Source organism: Sinocyclocheilus rhinocerous, unplaced genomic scaffold (assembly GCF_001515625.1).
Source record: "Sinocyclocheilus rhinocerous isolate Xijiao unplaced genomic scaffold, SAMN03320098_v1.1 scaffold241, whole genome shotgun sequence".
Classification (NCBI taxonomy): Eukaryota; Metazoa; Chordata; class Actinopteri; order Cypriniformes; family Cyprinidae; genus Sinocyclocheilus; species Sinocyclocheilus rhinocerous.
Window position 1 is genome coordinate 611,827 of NW_015659312.1, and position 23,979 is coordinate 635,805.

A 23,979-nucleotide genomic window follows, 5' to 3' on the forward strand; every position below is an offset into this window, starting at 1 on the left:
CAAGAGGGTTAAGGCAGTGCTGAAAAATAATGGTGGGCGCACAAAATATTGACATTTTAGGCCCAATTTGGACATTTTCACTTAGGGGTGTACTCCCTTTTGTGGCCAGCGGTTTAGACATTAATGGCTGTGTGTTGAGTTATTTTGAGGGGACAGCAAATTTACACTGTTATACAAGCTGTACACTCACTTCTTTACATTGTAGCAAAGTGTCATTTCTTCAGTGTTGTCACATGAAAAGATATAATAAAATATTTACAAAAATGTGAGGGGTGTACTCACTTCTGTGAGATACTGTATATAGGATTACTGTATCTCAAATCTGTGAATAATGTTAAATAGCCTAGCAGGAACTCTGCACCCTATCTCACTTACACACCCACGATTATTCAAAGCAGCACAATGAATTTCATTCAGACACTTCAGTAACATTGATAATAGTCACATGCAATCAAGCAAGCACCGATGTACACATCTGCATACCAATCAATTTAAACAATCTTTAGGCAATATTGAATCAACAGCTGAAATTCGAACTTTTTTAAATCAGGTTTTTGTAATGATTTTTTTTCCAAATTTGTTTGCCCCACCTTATTTTGTTGCAAAGACTGCTTTTTTTTTTTAATCTTAAACTGAACATTTATATACGTCAAGAGCTATGTTTAAAATAAAAGACATGAGTAAACAGCAAGCAGAGATAGAGTGGAAGGAGGAGGAGGAGGTGTGAAGTACACCTTCCAGGAGCGCAAATACAGATCTGATGAAAATAAATCTGAACTGATTGAAAACAAATAAAGGAAACATTGACACAGTAAATATAGGTTGTTATAAGGTTGCTCATAACCACAAATGGCCTTGTACTACTGCCTTGTATTTCACAGATATGGATGCAAAATAGGATTACCAGTCCCATATGACTGCAACATTTCAGACTTTCCAAGGAAAACAGGTCAGTGTCAGTTTACAGAAACACCTGTTCTCCCATGGCACGCGCACTTGAACAACAATGGCCATACACTTTACCTGCCACATAATCTAACCATACATGAGTTTTAGCTCTTCAAACAGATGTAACGTACCTTAGAGGACTGCTGTGTCTCTTAGCTGTTTGAGAGAAAAGGTGTTCCCCATCCTGACTTGTGCCTCTAAACTCTCTCTCACTTCTTGCTGTCTGTCAATTTTCAATGATGCATTTCTACTGTAATAAGAACTTGCCTGACTGGTTTGACATGCTTACCCTTTTCCACCCCCTTTGATTGTTGTGCCTTCCTCTCTCATTTCCCTACCTCGTTCTCTCCTCCCCCGTCTCTTTCTGTCTGCCTCTCTCTTTTTCTCCTTCCATCTATTTGTGTCTCAGTTTCTTTGTCTCTGGTACACACATACACACCTGTCAGCATGCACACCCTTCATGTCTAATGAGAACATTCCTGGTCCCTGGTTTCTTGGTGACTCAGTAAGTGTTAAAGGGTAGAGTAGGTAAATGCTTGTGACAGGCATGTGGTCCTAGAGTTCTAAGACCTCTGAACATGATTCAGATATTTGAAGACTTTAAAATTTCAGTTTCAGGATTAAAATTTAAATGCTTTAGTTCAACTGAAATCGTAAATGTCTGTTTTTTGTGAAGTTGGACTAACAGGCCTAGATAGTTATAGTTCATGTATACATGCAATGTGTATTTATTCATTTAAATATTTGATTATGCATTGTGCCATATATATATATATATATATAAATAAACTGATTCAGTAACCCTAATTATGTGAAAAAAGTCCATAGCTAATAGTAACAGAATCTAAACAAATTTGAATAAATCAGATTGCCAACACAATAAACTACACTAAAACTAAAATGATATTAAATCAACAAAGGGCTACAATAAAACATCTTCCTTGGATGAAGCGTGATAAACTCTCCAGTTATGTTTAATATACTCAAATGAAGTTTCTGCACCATTTTGACAATTAACTACTACTATGATGTTACAAATAGTACCAGATACATGCATTGAAACTCATTTATTTTCAGACAACACACCCTTCAGTCTTGACATTAGTGATGTCTTTGAGTTTCGTTATGCTAATGCTAATAAATATGTTTATCCGAGCAGTTCGCTTTTATTTTATCTGCTCCATCTTTCTTCTTCCCTCCACCTTTGCTCATTCATTTCCTCTGTACATATTTGCTTGCTCAGTTCCTTACAGTAAAACAGCATTAAACGAGTGACCTGTTATACTGTGGTCGTAGTGAGGAGCAGTTATCCAATTTTTTTAAAGACCTACGTTAATAACGGACCATTTGAGACCATTTGATTTTCAGAAATCAAATATATACTTGCAGCACTTACTTAAAACACTATATGACTAAATGTGAGATTATAAACATACAGTATATAGTATAAAGATGTGTGCCAGATGTTGGCAAATATTGACGACATACAGTGTCAAGCACCAAACACAGTGCTAAAACAAGGAACGATGGCAAAGACTATCTTATTATACAGTATTTTAAAAATAAATAGTATGCAAGATAATGCATGTGTTTGAAAAGGACGATTAAAAATGTTGAATAGACTGGCATTGACCAATGTTTCAACTGAAACCAGAAACACCAGTGGCATAATAGACTGCATAATTTTAGGATCTTGCAAACCATGACCCAGAAATGCCAAGGACATGTTTGCAAACTGCTACTGCATGAGCATTTTTAACCTGTTAGCCATCCTCAAGCATCGTTTACATGAATTAAAAATACAAAAGCCTGTAGATGGAGGTCCCAATACACAGCAAACCTGAATGTACACAACCTTAAAAGTGGTAAAAAGTGTAACTGACATAAAAACTGAAATTCATTAAACATAATAATAATACTATATGCATTGTAATGGAAACAAAACATTTTGACAATTGATTACCTGGGTGAATTTCTGTGGCACACTTGTGGGCTGAGTTGCTCAACTTCCTGCAGCTGCAAGAGCAAATGAAGAGTGCAGCAAAAGGAGCTGCTCAGAGGCTGAGAGAGAGCAGATGGGCGGGAGTTAAGTTTGAAATGTATGTGAAACTTGACAGCCAAACCTTTTGCAGGCTCTAAAATATGTGAATGAAGAGACTCAGACTAAACAAATTACTGTTTAATGGTGCTGTTTTATATTATATGAATATATCTTGCTTTTGCATGCACATTACATAATACAATGAATTGTTATTATTGTTGTTAATTAGGGTCAATAAACATTTATTGATTTCACACTTTGATATAAATGTACCACATTTAACCAAAATAACTAAAGAAAAAGATTAATTAACCATTAAACATTACCTATTAATACATTCTTCAAACATATAGCCTAATGCAAACCAAATCAAATAGTACAAATCCTAAGCATTCAAAGCATTCTGTGATTAAATGTGGTGTGTGTGTGTGTGTGTGTGTGTGTGTGTGTGTGTGTGTGTGTGTGTGTGTGTTACCTTAGCAGTTGTGTATGTGCAGTAACCATCATCACTTAACGGTCTGTCTTGCATCACAGACACATGCACACTGCTGATGGCAACAGCAGAGGAAGCTGGTTAAATTTGTGGTTTCAGAGAGACAAAAATGTAACAGCAACCGTTTCTTTCGACCAGTTTTTGATTGCAAGTAAATGCAGACAACACACTGACATGAAAGATGGTATGGAATGATTAAGTAATCAAAATAAGCCACATTGTTGACCTGCTGTTGACCTGCTGTTGACATAATTAGATGTTTTAGCATCATCTGTTGCTTGATGACCTGTTTAGCCAAATCAGCTTGAGAAATCGGTCACAGTGGAGGAATTTAACTTCTTAACTGCTGAATAGCTTTGCATCCTCCCTGCAGCTTTAAAAAGTTAATGCCTTAGCTATCTGATATCAGTACGTATCTTTGCATTGATTGTCATACAAATCTGACAAATGCAGGATGCAAATGGTTAGAGTGGTTAGTGGCTGTCACTTGTCTACCCGTTTTTTTTTCTTCATTTGTCTACCACAGTCTGTAGTATATAGAGCTTTAATTTGTAGTTTATTCCATCGTTCTTTACCAGAGCCTGAGAAAAAGTCATGATTGTTGCAATATTTCTTACTGGGAAAACAATTTCATTCCTTCTTGTCATTTCACGCATCTGCCACCCACCTCTGTTCCTTTTGAAAGAATCAGTGTATTGTTCAGTGTGTTGATCTGATAAAGGTCAGCTGTCCACTAAGTCAGATGTTCTCAGACAGCTCACTTCATTTTCACAGAAACATAAGTTTAGAACGTTGAAAAACCATGTGCATAATGTTTGGATACATTGACAGTAGTGTGTGTGGATTGTGAGCGCCTATAGAGAGCTATAATCTAACACAGAGGAAAAGATGACAAGAAAGCATTGTGGTTTGGAACAACGACAGACACAGTGGTATTGGTGAACATTTATATACCCTATATGCCACTTCTGTATGAGTAACTCTCTTAAAATAGGATGATGGAATGTGAAAGGCATCGTCACGTGGTCAAAAGGGGAAAAGGTATTTTCTTTCAAAAAGGAACACATTTATCTGATAAGGAGCATATATAGGCCTACTTGTTTGCTGTTATAATGTATATCAGCAATGGTGGCATATTGTAGTTTAATTTGACATGCATGCAATAATGATTTTATGAACAATTTGCACACGTTTATTTTGCTAAACTGTAAATGACCTGTGCATCGCTTTGGGCCCATTGGGCATTATTGACAAACCCTGAACTGATGTTGCGTTAAACCGCCATAAAACTTTAAAGAAGACGAAGAAGACGACGATTGTGCTGCTGCGTTATTTATGCCAAACCACAAGGTGGCGTGACATAAGCGTAGACAGGCGTTTTTCGTGCAAAACAAGCGACGAAGAGACCACAAGAGCTGTCAACAAAAGCTCTCATGAAAATGCTGCTGTCAACCCGAATAATAACGAGCTAAATTTTACCACTGACCACTAAAATTGACCGAAATCTTCCTTTCATGACCATTTAACTAAAATCTCACAATGGCAGATGGAAACACTCTTTCCGGTGTAAATGTTGTGCTTGTTATGGCCTACGGCAGCTTGGTAAGTACCAAACTGCATAGTATTTGTATAATAATAAAATTTGTGAACATGTAGTCTGAATTCTTTAATGCTTTGTTTAATAATAATAATAACAACAACAGCATTAAAGCTGTGAGTTGGTCAAAACCTAGTGAGCTGCCCATCCAGAAAGCTTCCTGTATGGCACCAATGATGCCTAAAAAATACTGCATATATAGGCAGCTCACTAACTTTTGATCCTCTGTCAGCTGAGAATACCAGCTAAAATCAAGCAGGCAGTGTCAGAACGGGATTTGAGCGTGTGATGTGTTGAATGATCTCGTCTTGTCATTCTGCAGGTGTTTGTGCTGTTGTTCATATTTGTGAAAAGGCAGATTATGCGCTTCGCTATGAAATCTCGCAGAGGACCGCACGTCCCGCTGGGTCACAACGCACCAAAGGTATCAACAGCTCCTCCTAAATCCAAAATATCGTTTGTGTCTTTGTTGATGACATTTGATTTTATACATTCCTCTGAGAACTTACTTGCCACAGTCCTGTTTATTGTAGCAACAGCAACTAAGTTATTTGTGGGGGGAAAAGTACATTAACGTTTCCATGTCTTATGCTTTGTTTTATTTGTTTTTTATTTCCTACTTAATTATTGTTTAGGCATAAAATAATTTTCAGTCTTTATGATGCATTTCAGACTTTACCTTTATGTAGAGTCCAATATATGCATCTAATTTGCATTGAATTAACAATAAAACTGGCCTCTCTTTCGTTTATATATTACCTTTATGATGCTTTTTGTTGCATATAACTATAGTTTGTAATGCACTGAAGCAAGGCTGCATCTTTCACAGGAGCTGAGAGAGGAGATCGATTCCCGTTTGTCAAAAGTGAACGACATTCGTTATGAGCCACATCTACTCTCTAAAGATGACGATCGACTGAAGCATCAAGGCCAGAATGGTGAGAAGGCCGTAGCAGTTCTCTGCGTAACACTATTGCAGATGTGAACACTTACGCCTGGATTTGTGTTTGTGTTTGTGCAGGTTGTTATAATTATCTCTTCAGAATGCAAGCGTTAGATGCTATCAGAGACTCCGGTGAGACCTTCTTCTGCCTGTGTGCATTCTAATGCTTAACTTTCAAGATTTGTAATATGCTGTGTTATCAAAAACTAAAATTCATTTTTTGACCATTTTTATTTGGTTTCATTCAGTTTTCGAGTCATTAAAATACATTTTAGTAGATTTTTTCTTTTCAGTTAACAAAAAAGTTTTTTTTTTTAAACGTTTATAGTACAGACTCACATTTCACTACAAGAAGTCTTTTATGCTCAGCAAGGCTGCATTTATTTGATCAAAAATAGAGTAAAAACAGAAATATTTTGAAATATTACAGTTTAAAGTAAATCTTTTCTATTTTAATATATCAGCAGCCATTATTACTGCAGTCTTCAGTGTCACATGATTCTTCAGAAATCATTTTAATATGCTGATTTGCTGCTCAAGAAACATTTCTTATTATCTGTGCTGAAAACAGTTGTGATGCTTTCAAAATGTTTGAATAGTAGTGTACATTATATTTATAATCATTTAGTCAAATCTTTTTTTTATATATATATATATATATATATGAACATATTTAATGTTAACTTATGAATATGTAGTGTTACACAAAATATATTACATTTTATATTTATATTATTATGTTTCACCTGTTCGAACTTTTGAAATGGAAAACTGTATATGCACTCAGGTCTAGCCTGATCTGATGTGATCTGGCTTTGTCCCACCTGTAGATATCCCGTCTCGTGAGTTGTGTTGCAGTGCCAGCGCTCTGACCGGCCGCCGCTACAGGAACTGGCTGCAGGACCTGCGAAACTCTCACTCGCTGTTCAAGTCAAATCACAGTTCACTAATAGATCGCTTACTGGAGGGCTACGACAACGCTCGCCATGGGACAGGGGTCAGTCCGAGAGCGCAGACGTGTGTTAAATGCTAATGTACAGCAGGAGGCGCTGCGGGACATATATAAGAGGCTCGTGTTTTCTTTCCTGTAGGTGTTTGGTGAGGCAGAGTTTGTGAAGTATAAGGACGATCTGGCTGAACTGGCTGCTCTGTAAGTGCTGCTGTCCAATTTTTGCTGTTTATCTCTCAAATTATCACACTTCTCACTCCATTCTTCCTCATTTCTCCACAGTGTAAAGACCCACTCCAGCACCGCCAGTCTAAACCAGCAGCACCAGTCGGCAGCTAAAGATCTGACCAGCTCTCCCGGCCCTTCGTCTGCCTCTACCATTCAGGTCACGTACCTGCCGTCTACCGGACAGCGCAGCAAGAGGCCCAAACACTTCCTGGAGCTCAAAAACTTTAAAGACAACTATAATACGCTAGAAAGCACACTTTAGAGAATGAAACCTGTTTGAGGAACTGTGTAAATACACCTCAAAGACTGTGATTCAGAAGTGTTCATTGCTCACTGGAAAATCCTTTATGTAGAAATGAAAACAGTGGGAGATGCAGGAAAATGGCCTCAAATCACATCGAGAATGTGAGGATGACTTAATATATAACAAAATCTGTGGGATAAATGTCAATGCAACTGCTTTGAGAGCAATGCAAGAATGTTATGTTTGTAGTTTTAATGTTTTTCTGATGGTTAAAAGCCATTGTTTACCAGCTTTTATTTGCGAGAATGGCCTTTTAATGTGAATAGGGTGTGTAATGTTTATATCTTTATTGTCCAAAGAGCACCAACAAAGCACCCTGTAGCTGAGATGATACAATTTTAACTAGATTGACTTTTCTGGCAAAAACACATGGATTAAAATCAGCTGAATGGACATTAAAAGGATAGGTCACCCAAAAATGAAAATTCCGTCATTTAAGCACCCTTCACTTGTTCCAAACAAAAGGAGATATTTTGAATGTTGGTAACAAAACAGTTGATGGTAGCCAGTGAATTCCATAGTATGGAAAAAATACTATGGAAGTTAATGGCTACTGTCAACTGTTTGGTTTATTTTTGGGTGGACTATCCCTTACCCTTACACCAGTTTTATACTAAGACTACTTCAACTTGAGGTTTCCAAATAAGATCCTGTGCCTCATCCATGAGAATAGAATAATAGAATTTGGGAGAGGTATTTATTTCTGTGCTGTTGGTTAGATGATTGTCCTTATAGTGCAATTTTAATTTGTGAATTAGTTCATGTAAATATGTGTATATGAGGAAGATTGTGGTTTGAGGTGATATGGTTGTCATGGTAATGTGGTAGACAGCTATAAGAGACTGTATATTGATTTTCACTGTATTCTAAAGTATTATCAGATCTAATGAAGTGTCTGCATCATCTGTACCTCCACCTCTCGGCCAGTGGGGGGTCTTCACTAACAAGACGTCACTGGTTGGGTATGCAATCCAGGGCTGCCCGATCCAGCTCTGTTCCCGGAGATCTACCTACCTGTTCAGTTCCATTCAGTTCTAACCCTGCTCCAGCAAACCTCTCTGGAATTATCAAGTGCTTCTGAGGATCTCAGTTAGGCTCACCAAGGCTGAATTTATTTGATTGAAAATACAGTAAAAACAGTAATACTGTGAAATATTATTCCAATTTAATTTTCTATTGTAATATATTGCAAAATGTGACCCTGGATCACAAAACCAGTCATAAGGGTAAATTTTTCGAAATTGAGATTTATACATAATCTGAAAGCTGAATAAATAAGCTTTCCATTGATGTATGGTTTGTTAGGATAGGATAATATTTAGCCGAGATACAACTATTTGAAAATCTGGAATCTGAGGGTGCAAAAAAATCAAAATATTGAGAAAATCGCCTTTTTAAAAATGTACAAATGCATAGCAATGCATATTACTAATGAAAAATTATGTTTTAATATATTTACAATAGGAAATATACAAAATATCTTCATGGAACATGATCTTTACTTAATATCCTAATGGTTTTTGGCATAAAAGAAAAATAAATAATTCTGACCCATACAATGTATTTTTGGCGATTGCTACAAATATACCCCAGCGACTTAAGACTGGTTTTGTGGTCCAGGGTCACAAATGTAATTTATTCCTGTGATGCAAAGCTGACTTTTCAACAGTTGTTACTCCAGTCTTTAGTGTCACACAATTCTTCAGAAATCATTCTAACATGCTGATATGGTGCTCAAAAATGTCATATTATCAAAGTTTAAAACTGCTTCATATATGAACATTTTCCCCCCAGAATTCTTTGATAAATACAAAGTTCAAAAGAACAGCGTTTATGTGAAATAGAACGTAACATTGTAATAGTTTGTAACGTTTTAAATGTATTTACTATCACTTTTGATTAATTAAATGCATAATTAATTGCATTAAAGGCAATTGTCACCCTCAAACAACTTGAAGATGAAATACGGGGGCAAGTAATGTGAGGGGAATAAAATAACACCCTGTTGTGTTTACACCGGAGGTCAGATTCCATGGTACCTCTCCATATCATAACATTTTGATAGGATATATATTTCATTGTTTTTAAGATGCCATAACCATATAACCATAAACCACATTCCTTTGCAGACACAGAAAAGGCAAGACAACAACAACATTCATGAAACTAATTTATTTAAATATAATATACAAGATGTCATTAATTCAAGCATTGCAAACCACTCGGTTTTTACTACAAAAATATTATTATTAAAAAAATAAAGGGTGTTACATGCTAATATGAAGCCTGTCTAAGAAATTCACATAAGGTTCAAGTTCACACAAAGAGAAAATATACACACTATCTTCAAATGTGAAGGTGGATAAACATGGTTATGAAATGCAGAATTAAATTAATGAAGTATAAATAATCTCTGTTGTGGTATTATTAACAGTTCACATGACATTACTTTGAGGTGGGCAGGTGCTCTGGCCAATCACATCACTTCTCTAACTAGGTGTTATAAAACCAGTTTACTGAATGTTGGAAATGGCTAACTGAGTAACTGTAGATTGTACTGCAGTGGCTGGCTGGACTGGATAACAGAGCTCACGCTGTGCCCTACTGGCCTGAACTGGTCTGGCTCAGTGGAGGACAAGTGTTACATTCTTTCAAACTTATGAAACACTCACAAGGCGTCTTTGTTTTTCATAGAAGGTGAGTCATTGGATTCTCCCTGCTGTATCCTTTTGGTTGAGAAAAGCATTTTAAATCAAGAATAAATATTTGTTGCAGTTTTTTGTTTCAGGATGAACTCGACTCACTGTGAAATGGGGGCTGAATGATTGCAAAAATCTCATCTCAATCTCCTGCCTTAATTTGGATACAAATAGATACAATTAAGATTCAAAAATCCTTCATCCTTTAATTCACAAACTTGTGTCATTTTAAAATTAAATAAAAATGTTCTTCCCATCCATTGTCTCTATAATTTTAACAGATTTTCACTTGTGATTTTGGCGAACTCACAAACCCACTAAAGTTTAGCCGAGCTAATACCAAAGGAGATTACGAGAGATAACGAGAGCTCAATGAGGGTGTTTAGCATCACAATCTGTCTATTAACGTTGGGTGAAAGACAGTCTTCAGAGGACCAGCCTCAAATAAATACCAAAATACACCAGAATCCATCTAGAAGCCCTTCACAAATCTCACAATAATGAAAAGATGAGTTCATTTGTTTTCTTCATTTGTCTTCATATAAATGGATATGTTCACTTTAACAGTCCCTGTTCTGTCAAATCTATCTCGATAACTCAGTTAGAGTATGTAATAATGGCAATACCAGTAACAGACCTCTGCGCTGTTAGAAGTATTCTTGCAGAAAAGGCCTTTAGACATTAAAGCAATCGCAATGTCATTTGGTGAAGGTCTGTGATGTTGCTAGTATTCTCCTTCACTGTGTATGGGAGGATGGTGCGGCTGTCACAGGATGTTGTTGTGGTAAGGTTCATGATTTAATTTCAATGACCTTGATGAAGGGCAGGCTCTTGTTGGTCTGGGTGGATGGTCTCAGAGGTTTGCTGTGGAGAAGACACATGAATTTGAATGTGTGTGCTTGTATGTCCGTTATCAAGCATATGTGACCATTTGCATAAAAAATTTGCATGTGGCTATCGGGATCATTTGCATGTCCTACCTGTAGACAATCTGCGCATTGCCGGCTGATGGCAGGTATGAGTTTGACCTTTGACTCCCAAGGTAGTAATCCATCTGATCATGCATTTGTTTGTTCTGTAAGCAAAGCACATTCACAAAGGTCAGACGTCAGGAAACATTCATGAGATCACAGTGATCTCACACTAATCGCTTTTGTATGTAGTAAAAGGAATTTTATTTAAAAAGAAACATCTGTGTGCGTTTTCAGCAGTAATTCATGAAATTATGATAACATGATAGAGAAAAGAATTATAACTAAGGTTAGGAACCAAGAACTGATTCTTTTTTAGAACTGGTTCCATGCTTTAAAATATCAAAACTCAATGACGGTAATTAGTTGGTTCCTTTTAGTGAATCAAAAACATGCAGCACAACCACTGTAGTCCAATTCCTGAATAAATGACTCTAAAGAGTCAGTCTCTCTTACATCAAAGTTTTTTCAGTGTAGTTAAGAGAAAATTATCAGTTTGAACTGTGAAAAGCCACACCTTTTGCAATAATTCTTTTAAAGGTGTTTATTATTTCTAAAAGAAATTACTGCAGTAAAATAATCATTTATGGACCCATTAAGGAACATAATCATTCAGAGAAATCTGAACTAGAACCGAAATCATTGAGAATCGTGAATCCCCACTAGATGTTTGTTTATATCCTGTGGACTGACCTCTGCCTCCAGCATGGCCACCTTTTCCTCCAGCTCTCTGATCACTCTGTCTCTCTCCTGAATCACCATTCGCGAGTTCTGAAGCTAGACGACACAAGGATGGAAAGCTTGAGTTAGTAAGTGAACCTACCATGACAAAAGTTTGAATGAGAGTCAGCGTTTGTGTGTCATGCACATGTACCTGTTCAATCATTTGCCGTAGTTTTCTCTGTTGACTCTTGAGCATGTCATCCAAGTGATGAATCTTCTCTTTCAGAATTGCGTTTTCCTTTTCCACCTCTTCTAACCTGTTACATAATTAAGCAACATGTTTACAGCAACACCCAAATGATGCATAAAGTTAAAAAAGGCAACATAATGTGACAAAATCAGTAAGATTTATCTTGCCCCCTACCTCTCCCTCCCTGCATGGCCCTCCTCCCTCAGTTCGCGCAGCTGCAGGAGTTCGGCTTCTCTGGTCATGAGTTGGTCTCTGAGGGTGGAGCTCTCCTGCTCCATGCCGCCCATGAGACGTCTCATGTCTTCGATCTGCTGATCCTGCTGCTCTTTGCTCTGCTGAACCCTCTTCAGATACTCGCTCTGCTCAGATAATTGCTGCTTATACTGCTGTGCCTCTGCCTACGACAACACGAACAGAGAAAAAGAATTAAATCACGAGGCACAAAAGACACATTTGTGTTTAACTATTGCACAGCTTTCTGCAATATTCGATTCTGGATTCAGGATTCTGTGGTCAAATATTTTTTGTACAATGAGCCCTAAACTTTGACCGTTGAAAATTTGACCATTGGCTCTGATAAACAGTCTCATACTTGTTATGGGAAGGCTCCAATAAAAACACCTTGTAAACAATTTGCCACTTAACTTTTATCTCAGGAAAATTATCCAATGTCCATAAGTCACAGCTTAAAAAACTCTAATCGCTAAAATTGTACATTTATTATTAAATATATGTCCTTATATATTTACAATTACTCATGTCTTATTTAATGTTAGAAAAAAATGTCCTAATTGTCAAATAAAGTCAATTTTTATAAAAAATTGAAGATTTATTTATTTATTTATGTGGTTAGCAGTCCTGATCACCCTATCGGCATAAATGCATTTAATTTAAAACAACTTGTCGAGACACCTACTGTACGTTTGTACAACAGAGACAGTTTCAGGAAGTTGAAAATGATTCAAAGTTTCAAGCTGTTTAATTTTTTACTGTATCATTTTGACATCAGCTGTTTGCTTAACACTGAAATCCTTGACGTATAAGATGCAAGCAGTAGCCGATTACGAAACTGCACATCATCATGAAAGAATGTGCGATCTCACCGGAGATCTCACCCACACACTGTTCTTTCCCAACCTGGATCTGACCCAGTTGGCCATCAGGATTATCTGCCACTGCATTAGTACAACTCACTTATCAAGACCATCTAACAAAGGTTCCTTTGAATGCTCTCAGTAGGATCCTTGCATGTTGAGAAAGAAACAGTTGGCAAAAAGAGCATGCTAAGTGACTAACCAGCAGTTTTTCTCTCTCCTCCTGGTGTTTCTTCTCGGCCTCTTGGAGTTGAGCATACAGACGCTTACTGGCCTCCCTCATCTTCTCTTTTTCTTGCTCATCCACACTATCCTGAGAGAGAATACAGTGACAAAACATTCATGAAAAGAATCTGGAATTTGTTTGGTTACTGTCAAATTTGTATGTGTGTTCATGTACTTCTTACATGTGTCTTGAATTAGTTATGCAACATAGTGGTTTAAGCAATAAAAAATAAGAGCAAACCGTACTCAATTATAAACCAAGTCACTATCCCACAGTCACACAAACAAAACATATGTCCTTACAAATTGCGTCCATTGAAACACGCCCACATCTCTCCCAGCAGTTATTTATAGACGTGTGTGAGAGCGAGAGGACAATGTAAGTTAGACAGAAAGTGGGAGGGACCTTCTGTGTACGTGCGTCAACAGGGTGTGTGTTCTGAAAGTACAATACTGACGTACGCTGTCATAGCTCAGCTTTTCCACTCGTTCTCCTGCTCAAACTACCCAGACGCACACATCCCGTTGGGAGGCTAATCCGCACTATTCAATTCGAAAAAATAAATATGCTGCCGCCGCATTTGGTTTCACCGAACAACAAAAGATAAGAATTTGAAGAATGTGAGAAACATTAAAACCTGTTGAACAAATACTGTTGATTATAAAGAACCACGGATAATTATTGCAGGTGGCTTAACGTGTTTCCTGAGCTGTGCGTTTTTGTGTGGTTTCCTGGGTGATTAATTCCTCACTATCTGCTGGATGACATACTGTAAATACTAATGGGTGTTGATCACTGCGGGTTTGTTTATGTGTTGTGTGCTAACAGATTGTTGAGATTCGTAATGTAGATGTGAATAAGCAATTACCTAAGTGATAAAAAAAACTATTAACACCCAAAGGGTACAGATTTTTTTACACGGCACATTATATAATGGTGACTGCATTGAAGCATGCTGGTCATTTAAATTAGACGTTAGCAGAACATCTGAAGTGCTCTTCACTATTTGAATGGCTCATAAATTATGTTTTACTTTAAATCTAATAATATCAGCAGTTTTTTTGTGAGGGTTAGGTTTGGGTTTAAGGGAATAGAAAATATTTTTGTTGGTATTAAAATTAGGGATACACAAAATTGTTAAGTTTTTTTCGTTTTTGATGACAGAAAAGGTCATATAAAGATAGAGATAGGGGAATTTAGTACATTATTTTGTCTAAATAAATGAAAAACAAAACACTAAATGCTAAAATCAATCATTTTAAATGCAAATAATTAATTTAGGCATCACTATAAAGATGAAAAATGTTTATTTAGATATTTGCTAAAGATTAAATTTAACAGTTCCAAAAATTATTAGTTTATTTAATTATTAGTGTTTGACTGATAACCTGCATGTGTGTGTGTGTGTGTGTGTGTGTGGGCAAAGCAACAGTGCACATCAATGGCTCACCTGTCTCTCTAAACCATTTAGAGCCTGTGTTAGTGCGGAATGAGTGCCATTAACTTTTCTGGGACCAGATAACACCAGCTGAGGGTGAGAAAAGGAGAGTTAGTTACCATTTTATGATTAATATAGCTTAAAAGAAATATATATGCAGATTGATGTGTTGTTTTGTCTCACCTTATGTTCGGTCCTGTGACTTTTAGCTGCCATCTGCTCTCTGAGGTTTTTTAGACAATATCTCACCTGCACACAGTACAACACTATTAATGCACATGTTCTGAAAACATCCAAACATAGAAGAGTGGGAAATGATACCGAGGATTTTTGCTCTGACCTCCTGTATTTGTGAAACTTCCTCTGAGAGCATCTTTAGACTCTGTTGGTGTCTGGCTTGTGCCTCTTTGCGGTCTTCTAGATATACCTGACAAGCAAACCCAAAGATTTAAAAAACATAAGCACATAAGCATTGACATCACTAATTTTAACATGAATTATGCCTGAATTAAATGTATAATAATTTTATGAATTAGTCTAGTGCCTAGCCTAGTTTAGGTAGAATAACAAATTCAGTTACTCAGAATCAGACCTCATTATTATTTTAAATTAAAGCTCAAACTTCCAGATGTAACTGATCTATCATTCAGAGTTAAAGACAGACCCACCTTGATGACCTCACCCTGGTCCTCAGGCTGCTTGATCAGATCAGACTTCAATGGCTGCCGCTCATAAGTCGGTTGTACTAAAGCAAAAGCTCTGCCAACTGGCTGGAATGAGATGAAAAAATACATATTAAAACCCTATTGTATGCATAGTATCTAAATATGTTATTAACTGTACTTTTATGTCATGCAACATCTAGAGGCTTGATCAGACTTCTACCTATTAAAGTAGTATGATGTTCTAATTTTCTAGAATGTACATAATCTAAAATACTGCAAAAACATTTAAGATGATTCATCTATATTTCCAAATAAGAACTGAACTCATACCAATCTAATATTCTCAGAATCAACCCTTACATCTGCATCTCCTCGCAGAAAACAAAAGCCCCTTTATAAACACAAGGTATAAATAACACTAACACACAAAGAGAAGCAGGAAACCCCTAAAGAGCAGGAATGGGCGCAGATGTGGGAAAAGGGACATGGAAAGTTATGCAATTTCTGGAATCTGAAACAATGAGCCTCTCGTCCTACAAGAACGTCCCCTGGAACACAGCCACATGTTCCTTGTGTTTATAGAGATTTGGCAGACAGGCAGAGCAAATGGACCAAAGAGAATGTGTGGGGTGGGGGTAATTCCACTGAAGTTAATCTGAACTGATTCTACAGAATCACTATCACAGCATAACCAGAAATAATCAGCCCATAACCGACAGTAAAGATAAGCAAGCATTATCATATAATACACAACAACAAACCATTAAAACACGCTAAATTGTATCTGGGGCCATTTCACGAACATAGCCACTATATGTGCTTTAACAACTAGTCTGGCCAACTAGCAGTTAGCAAATGGGTAATAAATCTTAATTTCAGATTCAGATTAGACCAATCTACCTTTTTATGTAACTGACTTAAAAAGTTATGATCAGTCTTTAAAATTAGATGACTAAGCAGTTTATGCAGACAGTCACTGATATAAATAAACATAAATATCAATAATATAAATATTAATACACATTGAACATATAGTTAGGTCAGGCTCAATAATTCTTTAAATAGACACTTTTTCATTCTTCTAAAACCTTCCCAGGGTCAGAAACACTGAACTCAGTCAAAAATATTTTGAAATGGTCCATAATTGCTTAGAAACATTGAATCAAGAGCTTGATTCAGAAATGTGACATCTGAAAATGTCAAGACTAGATCATCTACCAAATCATCTCTACTTTACTATGTGTAAAATGGAAATAAACAGATATTTACCTTATCTGTGGTGGGCGGCTGTTGCCGGTTCTGCTCCTGGAGAGTCAGTCTGATCGTTCTGTGCCCGTTCTGAATAAAGTCATGAAGAGAAGCACAAATGTGAGTGAGGGATGCAACAAAGAGACCGTTATAGAAAGCAAAAGGGTGGGAGCTGTATGAATGAGGGGAACATGTGGGGAGGAGAAACTGAGTAATGAGACTGAGAGAGAGAGACTGACTGGAGGCCAATGGCCCATTAAAGTTTGGCATGAAGGTCTGAGGTTACTCAATGTGAAAGAAAAAAAGTGAAAGCGAAAGGAATTTACAGTACAGTCTCTAGGATATACAAAGTCTGATTTGATTTGTTCCTCAGCTTCTGGAAAATTCTTGAGCCTTGCAGGCTTTGCCAAAACTTTGTATTTGAATGTAAATTTAAATCGTTACAAAGATGGAGGCGGGATGCCACAAATCTAAACGGAACAATGCTCTCCAGTGCAGAACGGAATATCACCATAGCAACCGGGACACCCATCAACAACATAAACTACGTCTGCTGGACACAGGAAGCGACAAAGCACAGACTATAAAGCTTTGCCAATGACACAAACAAATGAGGAAACACTCTTACACAACATAAGATAACATCCACATGACCAAATTAAAGGGGTCATATGATGCAATTTCATTTTTTCCTTTCTCTTTGGAGTGTTACAAGCTCTTGGTGCATAAAGAAGATCTGTAAAGTTGCAAAGACTAAAGTCTCAAATCCAAAGAGATATTCTTTATAAAAGTTAAGAGCCAGCCACACCCCCCTAAAACGGCTCGTTCGAACACGCCCCCACATATCTACCTAACTGTGTGGGAAGATTTGCATAACGCCACACAAATGTTCACGCAAAGAAAGAAGGAGTAACTTTTATTCTCGCTGTAATATTGTTGGTATGTGGAAAATAATGTGTTTTTTTAACTTTAAACCGCATAAACACATTTCATTACACCAAATACACAAAATAATGTTCTTTTTAGCAGCATCATATGACCCCTTTAAGAGAAACTGAAATGAACCTAACAGAATAGCTGTAAATGGTATTCAAGAACATAATCTCGTGAAATATGTAAAACAGTGAAGATTGGACAAATTAAACCAAAAACAGATGGCTGGATAAATGTGTGTGTGTGTGTGCGTCTCCATGCTTAAATCCAGAACATTCTGCTGGCTCTAAAAGTAGTCTGTGTGAGTCACAGTGGGACGGGAGGTCCTGAAAGTGAGCGTGTGGCAGACAGCGTGCACAAACTGTGACATGTTTATTAAATATGTGTGAGACAGGTCCAGACCGACTGTGAAAATGCTTGACCTGGTCATTACTAGGGTGAAGATCAAGAGTCTAAAAAGTCAGAGCCAAGGTGACAGAGGACATTACACATTCACATGAGACATATTCCAGTCACACGGTATTAGATTACATGTGATTCATAATTACTGTCATTAGTGCAGTTATTATTTTAGTAATATTAGGGTGCAAATAATGTGGGTATAGAAGCCAAGACATCGGTTTAGTGCAATTAATAATGAATATAAAAAGAGGTGACGTGTACAGTGATAATGGGGTATAATGGGAGATGACTGTTACAGTGAAACTGACATCATGTACAAATAGAGAAGTTGCAGTGAGTTCATAAAAATACTGCAAATTATTATTATTACCCATTACTATATCATACCTGTGATCATATAGTAATAAGTAATAATAAGACAGAATATGAGATACAATAAAAGGATAATACTATTGAAGTGCAAATTACATTATATAACATTATGTGATTAAGTAATCAAGTATACTTCTATTGACAAACAATGCAGCATCTGTGGCATGTGCGAAAAAAATATTTGCTTTCATACTATAAAATAAATCGCTATATAATAATAATAATATAGAGAAGACATAATATGTCATGCATTATTTTTAGTACTTTAGCTAAATTATATGTAATAATATTTAACAATATTCTCAAGATCTTTATTTAAAAGTTGTTTTATTGGTATGGAGGTAATAAAATTGTGAGTTTATATCTCACAATTCTAAGTTTATATCTCATAATTGTGTGTTTATGTCTCGCAATTCTGAGTTTAAATCCATAAAAATGTACAGTCGTGGCCAAAAGTATTGGCAGTGACATACATTTTGTGTTTTGCCAAATTTGCTACTTAAGCTGTGGTGCACTCTAAAAAACGCTGGGTTAAATACATGTGCTGGGTTTGTCCCTATTTTACCCAGCACTGGGTTGAATTTAACCCAGCATTTTTTAGAGTGTGGTGTTCATTCACATTGTTTCTACATTATGTCACTGCCAAAACTTGTAGAAACAATGTGAATGAACACCACAACAGCTTAAGCAAAACACAAAATTTATGTCACTGCCAATACTTTTGGCCACGACTGTTTTTGAATATACATGATGCACTTTGAAATCTTTTGTATCAAAGCCTGTTCTTACCACGGAATAAAACAATTATAAAAGCTATTAGTGACTTTTTATCTCACAGTTTTGACCTTTTCCAGAATTGCAAGAAAAATGTCAGAACTGTGAGATTTACTTTGATCAGGCACTGACGCAAGTATGTGAAATAGCTCTGTCAGTGATAGAGAACTTCCAAATCAGTGTTTGACACTGAAGGAGGCTACAGCTTTATCAAACTCTAAACTGAGACTGAACATATGTGGTCTAGTTTATAGCCAGCCATCTCAAAGGAACAGGATGTCTGCATGGTTGCAGAATGATATTTGATGTTTTAACACAGTAAGATGCTATAAAGTACATACACTCTCAGAAAAAAGGTACAAAAGCTGTTACTGGGGTAGTACCTTTTTAAAAGCTACACCTTTGTACCTTATTTACCTCTCATTGTGCGTATAAGTACATCAAATGTACATATTAGCGCCTAAAGTGCACATATAATTACCTAAATGTTACATATTAGTACCTTTTAAAAATGTACTGCCCCAGAGACGGCTTTTGTACCTTTATTTTTGAGAGTTTAGGGACTTACTGTATGTGAAAGACCTTTAGACAGCTACAGTATACAACAAACTAGCAATTGCATGATGCTATACAGTTCACCAGACTACCGCAGAACACTCTGTAATGTTCATGTTTCGTCAAGAACATTCCATGTAAAGCTAGAAGTTACACACCACTGTATTACATGTCACAAAGACAGATTACATCATAAGTCTGATGCAAGTTTGTAAACGCAAGCTGTCCAAGTAAGGAAAGATCTATTATTATTGTACCACTTACTAAATCACTAGACAAAACGCAGCCACACCTCAACCCACCTGGTCAAAACAACACATTTATCGTGATCCAATAAATGAGACAAAACAATGACACTGCACCAAGAAGACGGACAGACTAGACAGAACTTTCAGTCCATTAAAAAAATACGATGTTGTGTTATCTGAACTGTCAGTATCAAATAAATGACGAGCAAATCAACAAAAGTTGGTTTAGGACAAATTCAAAGTAAATAAATTATGACTTAATATATTTACCTGAGTAAATCTACAGGTACTACCGCAGGGACGTCCTGTGACTGTGTGCGCATCGGGTGTTTCCATAGAAGGCAAAGCAGCATTTAGACTAGAGAGTCGAGATCAGCCAAGTTCAACACCACACCTCAACCCAAGAGAACAACAAAGACACACACCTGCAAAATGACACGCACCCAGCACAAAACAATGTTCATGCCTGTAATGGGAGAGGATTAAAAAATCTATTTCGAAAGAAGTTTGTGAGGATTCTGCTCGGGGCATCAGAACAACAGGCTATTCATTACAACAGAGCGTTACATACCAAAACTCTCAGATAACACGCCATCACTCTTTTAAATGGACGCATATAAACATGCATAAAAATATGCATGCAAAGTCTCTGGCTGATGGGAATGATCATTACTTAGACATTATATAAGAGCTCTGTGAGATTTGCATATTTTGTGTACCACGGAAATAGAAAAAGCAGAGAGGCATTGGCACCAGGGTATTAAGAAAACAAACAGACGCTTAATAACAGATGGAGAGAGATGGAGTGCAATGGCGATTGTTCACTGGAAATCAAACCAGGTCAGAGTGAAACCTGAATGCAGGTGTGAGGTACAAAGCAGAGAGACAGAAAGAGAAGAGCTTCGGGAGAGAGACAGGACATAGAGAAAGGGATGGGTGAAAAAGAGAGGGGGGATTGTTTGAGAGCCTTGAGTGGAATGTGTCATTGGATACAGACCTCTGGACCTCTCAAAGAGACAGACAAAAGACTCGGCTAATCACACAAGCGTTTTTTCCTTGGTAAGATGTAAAGGTCATGTGAGAAATCTGAATAGCTGCTGGCAACCTGAGACTGTATATAGACAATACTGAATCTGAGTGAACTGAAACATTAATAATGGCACCATTAATCATATTAGAATGGAAAGAATTGGGATTTTTTAATATATATTAATAGGTTATGAAATGCCAAACGTCATTGAATGAATGAGTGGATAGATAAATACATAAAATTTTTGATCCCACAATTGAGGGTGGAAGTTTTATGTTATATCAATATTCAATGAATTCTATCAATATATTCATTAATTAATTAATTTGCTGAAGTTTTTTTTTAATGGACATATGTACCTAAATATTGTTCATAAATGTTTTGCTTTATCAAAAGTATCTGCGTATGGTTGCCATACCCCTTGGGTCTTTCTGTTCCACATTAAGGGGCCTTTTATTCCACACTTCGGAGTGAAAGCTTTATGTTTTCCTGTCAATATTCAATTAAATTATTTATATATTTTTTTATTTTTGAATCTTTTGAGACCAGAAAAAAAATCACATTTTCCTTGAGGGGGCTTTAAATAAATAAATAATAACAATTTAAATAAATAAATAAATAGGCTAGGTAATTTAAAAAAATGAAATTAATAACAAACAAATGAGTTTATGTCTTAATAATCATCAGTGTACTTAAAAGTGCTTCCAGCGTTGTCGTGACACGACAAATCACAAGTCAATTTCACCACAGTATTCTGTGGAACTCTGTCACCTCAAGGCAACACAACCAAGCCAAGCTTTCACATAGTGTACATATTTGTTACTACTGTATTGTAAATAAATACTGTATATCACCCCAGGAATAGACACACAGAGGGCTAATGACTATCAGTGCAATCTGCTTCATCATATGAACTTGATGAGAGAGGCAAAACTTGTACTTTCACAGAAGCCACATAAAGAGTGAGTAAATACAAGGTATTGAACAAGGGAGCGGTAAATGAGCAAAATAAATGGAGTATATGGAGGAGAGAGAAAGTAAATATACAGACACAGCTGGTTGAACAACGGTTTTAAAAAAAATAGTTTTAAAAAGGTGGAAACGCCTTAGGCCTACATAACCTGAGGTCATCCGACTAAACTTGCTTTTGTTGGCTTTAACTCCATACGAAAAAGGGGGAGCTTTTTTGCTTTTTCTTCTCCAAACCAATTTAAAAGTATAAAAGTGAAAAAGTGTCAACTTTTTTTCTTTTCACCTTCATCTACTAGAACTGCTTGAAATCATTAAAAGTCCTTTCAGAGGTAAATCTGTAAGTTCGTGACTCTCTAAAGAATGCATCTTAAATGCTCTTTAACCTAAGTCCATTAAAGAGCTTCCTGTTAAATTATGTCCTGTTTTCATATTTGCAAATGAAAAACATGCAAAAACAGTAGCTGCTGAAAAACAGGCTACAATATGGTGCATTAAGTCAGACTTTTGAATCAGTCTGAATGACCATCATGTTAAAGAAAGAAGGAAACCTTCCACAATCAAGCAAATACTTGAGCCTTGTCTCACTCCCTATACCTTCTTGCCCACTTTGCATGCAGAAAGCTTGAAATATATTCTTTGAGGGTATAAAAACAGTAAGGGCACAAGGCTGCCAGTGCCCAGCAACCTGGATGGAAAGCTCAGGTTAATAATCATCTAATTTGGCATAGCACTTTTTATATACAGTGCTGATTGAACAGACACGGACACAGCTGGTATTTGGCTTAACTATCCCCTGTGCTGGCACAAATGCCTCTTACAGGTTATTCAGTGACATTAAACCAGATTAAGCATCTGTTGTGCATACAGCAAAGGGCAAAGGGTGGTAAAGGAGGTTTAGTGCAGCTTGCCACAATAAATATAGCTAATAAAGTGTTAATAAAGTGTCACATTTAAACTGAGATAATTTGGTTTTGCAAACTTCATTTTGACGATATAAATGAATGAATGAAGCACTGGACCATACAAATAGTGAGAAGCTCCCAATCGGCAACACGTAGAGCGTTTAATATTTTACCAGGAAGATACGTTACAGAGGATCAAAGTTCTCTTTTATGAGTATGATGAGAAAACGACCCAGAAACCTTTGGCAACATTTGTTAACATTTTACCTTAAAACTAAATATTTTAATGATATTTTAATCAGTTTCACTAGTGCTTATTCATATTCATAGGCTATAACATATATATTCACAAACATTTTATGTGCATATTTGATTCAGATATCAACACCTGTGCAAAACTATGCAGATAAATTAAAAAAAGAAAAAACATGCATATTTGTTAAACAATAAGTAGTGAAAAAATGGGTACATACCATTCTGTCATCCCATCTGATTTCATCAAATGTGCACATACTCCCCATTCGATTCATTTTTAGCTTAATGTATCTAAACTCAAAAGACAATAGTATTTCAGTAAATAAAGTTAAATAAGAGCAGAAGTTGAATATCCCACTGCGCGCGCGAACTCGTCACAGTTGTGTTTTGTTGTGTTCTGATATCGTCAGTCACGCTGAATAATAAATAGCCTCGGTGCAGCTCTCACCGCGAGCTGAACGGTTCTGCCAGACACTCCCCTCCTCCTCCTCCTTCTCGCAGGTTTCACGGGTCGTTACAACAAGTTAGAGTGAAATCTGTCGTGTGACCTCATTGCTTCGGCATCTCTCTCCGTTTGTTTCGCCTCAGCCCGCGGGAACGTGGTCTGTTTCGTCATGTGGTGTGTTTCACCTGAGCGACACGATCTCATTCCACTATCCCGAGGTTACAGAAAATTAAGCAATGCGATTTGATAGAAAAATATCTTCAAAGTTAGTCAGTTTCTTCAGAGTGAAAGCCTGAAAACATACGGTAAGTCAGCAGACGCGTTAAAAGCAAAA

The 23,979-nt window shown here is 36.7% G+C and overlaps 3 protein-coding genes across 7 annotated transcripts in view; 1 reads left to right on the top strand and 2 right to left on the bottom strand.

Moving 5' to 3' along the window:
- Positions 1-3,004, bottom strand: part of LOC107723583 (uncharacterized) — a 9,064-nt gene extending 6,060 nt beyond the window's left edge. Inside the window, exon 1 of one of the 2 annotated variants that reach the window (XM_016532287.1) lies at positions 2,912-3,004. The gene's annotated coding sequence lies outside the window, so the exon portion shown is untranslated. Of the gene's footprint in view, positions 1-1,079; positions 1,148-2,911 lie in introns of those variants that run through there. The other variant, XM_016532288.1, reaches the window with a different exon arrangement.
- A 1,821-nt stretch (positions 3,005-4,825) lies between these two features.
- LOC107723578 (uncharacterized protein C1orf43 homolog) lies at positions 4,826-8,026 on the top strand. 2 transcript variants are annotated; one of them, XM_016532273.1, is made up of 7 exons: positions 4,826-5,084; positions 5,402-5,503; positions 5,909-6,017; positions 6,101-6,154; positions 6,853-7,019; positions 7,114-7,172; positions 7,254-8,026. In XM_016532273.1, exons 1-7 carry the CDS (start codon positions 5,022-5,024, stop codon positions 7,459-7,461), a joined length of 762 nt encoding a protein of 253 aa, XP_016387759.1. In that variant the 5' UTR covers positions 4,826-5,021; the 3' UTR covers positions 7,462-8,026. The 2 variants fall into 2 exon arrangements, with proteins under 2 accessions (XP_016387759.1, XP_016387760.1); XM_016532274.1 differs by lacking the exon at positions 6,101-6,154.
- A 1,634-nt stretch (positions 8,027-9,660) lies between these two features.
- On the bottom strand, positions 9,661-23,643 carry LOC107723549 (tuftelin-like). Of its 3 annotated transcripts, none has more exons than XM_016532236.1 (12): positions 23,419-23,643; positions 16,779-16,847; positions 15,513-15,614; positions 15,185-15,271; positions 15,028-15,093; positions 14,857-14,934; positions 13,383-13,493; positions 12,261-12,484; positions 12,048-12,153; positions 11,867-11,950; positions 11,183-11,277; positions 9,661-11,066 (listed from the first exon to the last, which is right to left on the bottom strand). In XM_016532236.1, exons 1-12 carry the CDS (start codon positions 23,473-23,475, stop codon positions 10,994-10,996), a joined length of 1,152 nt encoding a protein of 383 aa, XP_016387722.1. In that variant the 5' UTR covers positions 23,476-23,643; the 3' UTR covers positions 9,661-10,993. The 3 variants fall into 3 exon arrangements, with proteins under 3 accessions (XP_016387722.1, XP_016387721.1, XP_016387720.1); XM_016532235.1 differs by lacking the exon at positions 23,419-23,643 and adding an exon at positions 20,312-20,399; XM_016532234.1 differs by lacking the exon at positions 23,419-23,643 and having other exon boundaries at positions 16,779-17,117.
- Positions 23,644-23,979: the final 336 nt, after the last annotated feature.